Here is a 9,070-nt window from a genome sequence, read left to right on the forward strand (position 1 = left end):
ATTATACAGTATAGTTTTTTGTATGGCTGTCTTCCAGGTCCAAAATTTTAAAAAGCAAATATTTTTGAAAATGAAACAAACATATTGGTTAGCAGAAACAGCAAGACTACTGTTTCTGAACATGTCTAATAGTGCCTCTCAGGTTTCTTCCATGAAATGGCAAATGTGTGGCTGGTAAATGAGCTAATATAAAATCATGTCTTATAGGCAGTGCTGGTAAAATATTATGAGCATTTTTCTTGTTTTCCACTTTAAAACATAAATCTCTATATATATAAAAATAAATAGCCTCGTCAAATACGAAAACGGGTCTCTAGACCAGAGGGACTCACTTTATAGAAAGCTTACGAATATGTTTTGGAGTGCAAAAAACTGTGTAAGAATAAAATGTTTCTATTTAAAATAATCTGGTACAATAGCTACAGAAAATTAAACAGGAGGTTGACTTCATATTTTCTGAACACTTGTTATCTGTACAGTTCTATAGATACTTTGTGACACATCTGTAACATAGGCTTGTGCAATAACAAAGTTTGAATTTCTAAGAACAGCAAACTAAACTAGTCATTAGAACAGAATGAATTAAAACTTGTTGGCCTTTAAAATGTAATGTTAAACTTTTAGATACATTGTTAGAAGGTGGTACAGAGTGAAGACACAGTGGCACAGCGCCTGTTTGGGTTCCATGTTCAATCCTGGTCTTGGATGTTTTCTGTGATAATGCAAGTTTCCATTTTGAGACTTTGGTTTAAGTCTACAGTTCAAAAACATGAAGTTATAATAATTGGTAACTCTAAATTGAGTGTACAAAGGTGGGGGGTGAGAGTACTTTAAAGTACATGTCCCTTCTTTCCCAGCCTGCTCTTCTTCCTTTGCTTGTACTACATGCTGAACGAGATGGCTGTGACTCCCATTCATTCTCCATTGTGCAAGCAGATAGACAATGGATAGAAGTGGTAGATAAGTTTTTACTCAGATGTGTTAATTTGTCTTAAATTGAAAGATCTGTTGCTTAGCTAGGACACCAAGTCAAATTAAAATTATTGTATATTATGTCTGAAACTCTTGCTTAAAATGTTTAAGTGAAAATATTCTTTACGTACACATTCCACACTCAATGAGTCAATTTGCAGTCTTCATTTACCCGAAAATGCAAATCTTTTAGATGCGGGAGTAAAGCAGGAGCATGCAGTGAAAAACGCTCAAAGCAATGAAGAAAGCTTGCAGATTCCATGCAGGGAGTGACGAGGCACATGAACTCTGAATCTGAAAGTCTATGGAATCCACCTTGGAAACCATACTAAGCAATCTTCAATGGGAAAAATTTGATAAGTACAGCAAAAGAAATGCTTGTGCGTTGGAAGAGTGATTAAAAACAAATGTGACTTTCAAATAACATTTAATTACATATCCAAAAATACCATCTTATTATTACTAAATACTTCCCTAAAAAAGCATTTTTTCTCTTCCTCAGCTAGAAAATCCTATCACACAGATATCTGTTGTTAAATTAGATTTCACCAACAATGGATCAGTAAGCATACACACTTCCTCTAATTCATTGTTACATAACCCACCTCTGATCCTGCTGTGCTGCTGGAGGAGCTCTGGTCTTGGCTGGCATCTGAACCTCGGTTTGGCTCAGAAAGTGACAGGAGTTGAACTGCATGCTCAATCTGTGATGTAAGTAGCTTTTTGAGACTGGTACCGGGGTTTATAAGAGGCTCTGTAAACTCAAGGTCTTCTTCTTTTCCTCCTTGGCAAAGTTCCGGTACTTCACTTGTAGTGCTCATTTCCATCTCCTCTTTTGAGATAGAGCTATGAAAGCCTTCACTAATGGGATATGAAGGTGGCTTAAACAGCAGTTCATCACCAACTACATCATCAACTATATCCTCCCATGAAACCGTACATCCAGCTATGCTACCCAAGCTATGACACCGCCAAGGCACATTCTTCAACTCTTTGGATTGGGATGATTTTTCACCTAAAGAATGAGTGCGGTGAATAGAGGCAACATTTCTAGATAATCCCACAGACCCCAGATCTTGTTCACTAAACCTCTGTTTGATGGCTGCTGCTTCTTTTCCGTCATGAATTAAATCAGTAAATCCATGTTCACCAAGATGAGAGCCAGTTTGAATCAGCTCACTGGCACTCTCAATATCCTTCCTCAAAATGTTGCTACCTTCAGGGACTTGGCTCTCACTCTCCCCCACATCTGCGAATCTTGGGCAGCTTGATGTTTTGTGATCTGCTTCCATTAGTATCAATAATATTTCAGTGTCTCAGAGCAAAAGAAATCTGAAACCAAAAAGGGGGAAAATATTTTTGGAAACAAGGAAATGTCTAAAGGCAGTTTTAATACATGACCTGACTTTTGCTGATAAGAGTCCTGTGTCAACCTCTTGGGCTATATGTATATAAATCTGTTGGGCCTTAATCATTACTCCCCATCTTAACAACTACATACAGTGGATTCAGAAAATATTCAGACCCCTTCAAGTTCTGCACACTGCATTGTGCTTTAGATTTAATTTTAAATGCATAATTTAAAATAACAAAGTGAAAACACATTTCCAGAATGGTTTGCACATTTATAAAAACTCATAAAACTGTGTTCAGATCCTTTGCGGTGGAACTCCAAATTGTGGTCAGGTGCCTCCTGTTTGTTTTAACTATCATTTAGATGTGTCTAGAACCTAATTGGAGTCCACCTGTGGCAAACTGAATTGATTGGATATCATTTAGAAACGGGTACACCTGCGTATATAAATAAGGTCCCACAATTCACTGCATGTCCGCACAAAGACCAAGCCATGTAGTTCAAGGGTTTCCTTTTTTTTTGTTTTGTTTTAATACATTTGCTAAACTTTCATATTTCTACTTTTTCACAATGCATTTTTGAGTGATTGATGGGCAAAACTGGCAATTACAGAAGTCAATTAATGCTTTCCTTCACTGCAAGCTGGTAATGACTTTGCATTTTAATGTGCACATTTTGTTAAACATCACACAAATGCCTTTTCTCGTCTTCCTTCTGTAGAATGGTGATGTCACTACTGTGAGATGTCACTACTGGTTTCCACCCTCCTGAACCAACCACTTCCACTTTCTCATCATGAAAAATGGCTCCACTGCCATTATGGCTTCAGTCTACGTTTTGACTAGCATCTGATCAGACATAGTTGTATTTCCATTGGCTTTAGGCAATTTTCAATTATATTGGGATCACCTTGGCATAAACATTATGATCTATGTTTGTGTCTCTCTTATACTTTTATTGTCTGTTTTTACATGCATTTTTATTACTCTTTAATATTGTTTTTTTTTTTTGTATCAGTATACTGCTACTGGATTATGTGAATTTCCCCTTGGGATTAATAAACTATCTATCTATCTATCTATCTATCTATCTATCTATCTATCTATCTATCTATCTATCTATCTATCTATCTATCTATCTATCTATCTACTTGCTATGCCTGATTTCTTTATTAATAAGTCATACTGTAAAGGTACTGAAGTGAACACATTGCAGGAGCCAAACTTAAGTGCTGTTGCCTGCAAGGAGAGAGCTCATCCCTTGTTCGTATTCCCTCATCGCCTTCAATACACAATGCAGCAGCACTGAATCAACAAAATCTCGCTAAACTGTTGATATCAACACACAATGATGACATCACTACACATTTACTTGGCGCTTCCTTTTTCCAGCTCAAAGATACTTTATCATGATTGAGCATTGTAGGAGCTAATCAAAAGTTAATGTTAATGTTAATTCACATAGGTATTTGCTTATTTAGTACAGAATGTTCATTTTACATGGCAGCATAGATAATAGACGTTTTTGCTTAACCCCCTATAAGCTAACATGTTAATTGAACAGTCCTGACACTCTGTGAAAAGTCTGCTGTAACAAAATTGCAAATGGATAAGTAGAGGAATACAGTTTTATGCATACTGACATATGCAGAAATGTTTGTATCGGTGTAAGCCTGAAACTCAAATATCACAAGACAAGAGGTTACTTGTTTTGGTGTGCATTACTAATTTTGTTCCGGTTTTTGTTTTGAGTGTCACTAAAACTTTACCAATGAAGATAATTGGACTGTGAAAGTTTTGTGTATGCATCATACTCAATGTTTGAACCTTTCCAGTAGCTCCAGAATTTTAGAAATATAAAAGAAATGAAGCTGTAGATGGAATAAAATGTTCTTTGCATTTGACTATGGCTTGCATCAGGTTCATTTTAAAATACATTTTTCAAAACTGCTTAATCCCATCTCAAAGTCTTGGGGAAGTCTGATTTAAATTTAAACTTGAGAATAGTTTAAACTTCAAATAAATGCAAAAAAATTTGTGGCAACAATACGTCCAGTTAATAAAGGCCAATGGTAAGCATTTTAAAAAAAGAGCCTGAATTTGTGTAAGCCACTCTAATTCAGGGTTTTCATAAGAAATGTAATGATTTACTTATTGAGGATAGAAGTACGTAATAAACAAGAATACTTGCATCAGATATTTGAAATATTAAAATGTATGCTTCAATTTAAATGTTTCAAGTCTAAATATTCTCAATTATACTAGAAATCTGTCACTTTTCACTCTCTGATAGAGGTCCGTAGAGGGCTAGATCCCTAGTAAAGGGTCAAAAATAACATATTCTAGTCTAAAGAAGATTTCCACATGCTTGTGTTTGAAATTTGTAATTTTTACACTCTGCCAGACGTCCATTGAGAGTAAACAATCAAAAATCAAAAATAACGTCATAATCACTGATCTTGAGATAGTCTAAAGCGATATCCCACATGCCTATGTTTGAAATGTGTCATTTGTAACCTTCTTGTAATGGCTCTTAGAGGGACAGGACCAACAGTAAAGAAACAGATATAAAAAATATGACCATATTCATGATCACCAACCTCAACTCTCACACTTATATTACTGATCCCCAATTTTTTTTAAATTTTTGTGAAATGGAGTAACTTTGTCCTGTCATTTCCCATTAACGGGTGCATCCCTGGGATTGGTTGATGTTGTAGGAAGCAAATTCAAGTCCTTTTGATAATTTCAATTTTTCCTGAAGACACCTATTGATTTTCGCTTTATCATAATGGTGTAATTTCCTAAACAAAATATAGTCTAAAATGGCCAAAAAATGAGGGGGTGTCTGGCCTATAGGGCCAAAAAATAAGGGAAAACCCCCCAAAAAAACCTCAACATCTTGTATAACTAGACATCAAGATGAGTCAAACAGTCAATCATATGTGGTGGTTTTGTCATACCAGTGAGTCAGGATGCGCCGGACAAACAAAGCCAAAGTGGCTTCAAAGCATTCATACTGTAATTCTTACAGTATAGACACAATGATCCTGTGACCAGTCACTCTCTGTGTTGTGTCAGTGTCTGAGTAGCAGTGAGGCTAACTGGGAATTATAAACTTGCTACAAATGAGTGAATGTGATTGTGGCTATGTGAAGGAGTGGGCAGTATGATGGACTGGTGTTCTCTCCAAGGTCGATGATGACTGATACTGCCAGGCTGCCCATTATGCCAACTCAAGAATGTATGGCCTGAATATGTCACATGAGTGTCAATGTGGACACTTAAATGGACTGGAGCCCTGTTGAGGGATGGTTTTTGCCCTGATGCTAGGATATACTCAGCCCCTGATACCTTAAAATTGAATCATGTTGGTATGAGACAATGTTATCCATCCATCCATTATCCAACCTGCTATATCCTAACTACAGGGTCCCAGGGGTCTGCTGGAGCCAATCCCAGCCAACACAGGGTGTAAGGCAGGAAACAAACCCCGGGCAGGCGCCAGCCCACCGCAGGAGACAATGTTATGCATGTATTAAATCAAATTAAATTTCTTAGGGTTAGGGTTTCACACACTCAAACTCATATAAGGCATTACCTTGTACAGGTAACTCACCATGGGTGCACTCTTTCCTTGCACCGAATACTGGGATAGACTCCAACCCTCTAAACTAGTTTAAGTGGATTTAATAATAGATGGACGAATGTTTGAAAATAAATTCTTTGTACATGTTGTAGTTCTTTAAAATTAGTAAACTCTGTAATAATCAAATGGCATTGAAACTGATCCAAGTTATTTTTCAAATGTTCAGTATGCTCTTCCTGAATGTGACTGAAAATCACCAAACTCCTGTCACCGTGAAAATATTTCCTTTTCCTTTAGGAAGATTTTGTTAAATCACTGGCTGCAGAAAATATACCTACATCTAACAATCCAAGTGGAATAAAAAGAGTCTTTATTCTTCATCCGAAATGAGAAATGACTGAAGCTGCAGCATGTCTTAAGAATTTGTAATTTAATGTACATTCTGGCATCGATCACACACGCGTACAGTACATGGGACAGAGAGAGAGTGAGGTGACTGAAGCTCAGCGCATCCACATGAGTAACTCGTCACTGTCTTAGGCCTGGCTTTACGAGAGATGACAAGAACAACCGGCCATTCAGCTCAGCAGGGCTCATCAGTTCCTGTTAATCACACTGACATTTAAAGGTCCCCTGGGTCCTTGTTTCAAGTACACTGTGTCTTTTTCACAACATGATATTCCTTGAGCTGATGTTTCCTTGGATCAGTATCACTTCTAGTTTCCAATATTTAGAGAGAAGCACCTAATTTTTATATCAGCCCTGAACTACCAACTAAAGCACATGCAGTGGAACTGCTGTCACCGACAACAGTGCCAAACCTCTACAGATCTGTTACAAAAATATATCAGGCATTTACAGAAAGCCTCCACTGGGTGTCTGATTATGGCAGTCATGTGGAAAACAAATCTGTGTGCCACAGTACTTCGCAACTTCTTGCACTGGAATGGTAGAACAACATACAGTGTCTGTTCCAAACTGAAAACTTCACGTGCAGTTTATGTCTGAGACTGACGACTCTCGGTACTCTCACAATTGTCATTCGTTTCTGAACTTTACAACTTGAACTAAAGTAACATTATGACGTTTGCTTAATACCAAAATGGGTTGTAAGAGCTGGGCAAAATCAATGCAGGATCTGGCACAACAGAGGAAATGGCCAGAGTTCATTGCAGGTGCACTCAAGCACATACCCATCGTTATCTCACACAGAACATCGCCAAATAACCTAACGGGAATCTGGCAGAAAAGCCAACTTTGATAAACTACTCAGAGTGATGTCTTGCAACGTCTTTTATGTTTGTGACACTCTCCCGCTTTTTGCACCTTTATTTGTTCACGAGATGCCATGAGAAGGCAGAGCCTTGTCCAGCAGTACCAGTTACTAAGTCACTGCCCCTTAAACAGAGTGGATGAATGGGTGGCATACCTTGCATGGAAGTTCATTATCGCTATTTCGTTTTCCCTCGTGTTTGTCTTAAAATTGTAAAAAACTAAACTTGTGTCTAGGAACTCCATCGACCTGCGTTTCCAACCCGCCACATTAACTTCACATTCCAATGCAGCTTGTCAATGGCACATCTAAAGAGAAAGCCGCCTAAAATGCGCCCCACCTCGACAGGTACCAACTGGGCTCTGCTTCTCATCAGCCCAAAGCCAGCGGGGAGCGAGGACGCGCGTGCGCGGTTCTCACCTTAAGGTGCGGAGACACTCGGTCACGTTCACGCCGGGGGTCCTCGGATGGTGGAGTAAGCAAGCAGCACGAACGCACAGGACGGCCACAGCCACGGTGAGTGAACGCTGACCTGCCGCCGCTGGGAGCCGCGAGGGACGGAATGGCAGCGGTTAAGCGGCACGCGACGTTACCTGGTTACCGACTCCCTCGCGTCCGCGTCACTGCCTCGCGAAGCCGTTTGTTAACACAACACAGCAGCCGAGCACGCGGTCACGAGCCGTCAGGAAGACGGAGGCGGAAGGAGGACACGGCATTGGCAGTTATGATGGACAGCGAGAACAAAAAAATAAAAAAGGAAATAAAATAACGGCCGTGACAAGTGCTGTTTTGTGCACAGGTAGCACAGGGCGTCGATCTGGACGGGACGCCAGTATCTCACGCTGACCAATGTACCCATTATTAAACACTTCTACACGATCTGCTAGTCAAAATTAAGTTGGGAATTATATTTTGCGTGCTTGGTGTGTGCCCTGCGGTGGGCTGGCGCCCTGCCCGGGGTTTGTTTCCTGCCTTGCGCCTTGTGTTGGCTGGAATTGGCTCCAGCAGACCCCCATGACCCTGTAGTTAGGATATAGCCGGTTGGATAGATAGATGGATCATACACTAACTGAGCAAATTCCTAGTAACATTTATTTCTATAGCATATTTACATACATAGGATGTTGCTGAAAATTGTTTACTAGATGACATAGAAATGAAAAAAAACATCAAGTGATGTAAGAATAATAATAATGAATAAATAGTATACAAAAAAGAAATAATGCTGGTTACAAACGTTAGATAGACAATTAAGAGAAGTAGAGTGCTTAAATTTAGAATTGGTTTTGTAAGTGTCTAAATGGCAGTTCAGTGATAAGATCAGTAGATAGACTGGCAATGTGCACTGACACAGCACGCTATGCCACCCCCACCACATGACCAACCACTTCAGGAGCCCAGATTAGGACCAAAGTGCAGCAGTGCAACTACACTAGTTCAAATGGATTGGAACAGTGTGAGGTTTTTTTACTATGGCTGAAGTGCCAATCCTGCCACCAACACCCGAGTTCTCACTGCAAGTTGGTGGAGCTGCTTGTGGGGCGGCTGGTTTCAGGCTAATATACCTAGAATGGAGCAATTGCAGGATAACAGCCTTTGCTCAAGGGCCCAATGGTGTGGAATCACTTCTGGCTTTTTCAGGATTCAAACCGGCAAAAAAAAATCTTTAGGGGTTCCACACCAAAAGGCTGCTTAGGCCTCATGTTCTTTATGTTCTTAAGTATTTCCTTATTCTTTTTTTAGGCCTCGTCTGTTGTGGCAGAAACACACTATTGAAAAAAAGGCACTTGAAGATCTCAGGATGTGCAGGCAGAATCAAGCTTTATTACATGATGTACACATTTCAAATGAAAATGAGCAATTAGCATCTCATTTGTACCTTA

The 9,070-nt window shown here is 39.3% G+C and overlaps 1 protein-coding gene across 3 annotated transcripts in view; it reads right to left on the reverse strand.

The window, feature by feature from the left end:
* Positions 1-7,885, reverse strand: part of LOC120523675 — a 46,414-nt gene extending 38,529 nt beyond the window's left edge. For 2 of the 3 annotated variants that reach the window (XM_039745214.1, XM_039745213.1), the window contains exons 1-2: positions 7,608-7,885; positions 1,578-2,304 (exon numbers count right to left, since the gene is read on the reverse strand). In XM_039745214.1, the coding sequence (XP_039601148.1) occupies positions 1,578-2,264 (687 nt within the window). In that variant the 5' untranslated portion in view covers positions 2,265-2,304; positions 7,608-7,885. The remainder of the gene's footprint in view (positions 1-1,577; positions 2,305-7,607) is intronic. The other variant, XM_039745212.1, reaches the window with a different exon arrangement.
* Positions 7,886-9,070: the final 1,185 nt, after the last annotated feature.

The sequence above is a fragment of the Polypterus senegalus genome, chromosome 2 (assembly GCF_016835505.1).
Source record: "Polypterus senegalus isolate Bchr_013 chromosome 2, ASM1683550v1, whole genome shotgun sequence".
NCBI classification, from domain to species: Eukaryota; Metazoa; Chordata; class Cladistia; order Polypteriformes; family Polypteridae; genus Polypterus; species Polypterus senegalus.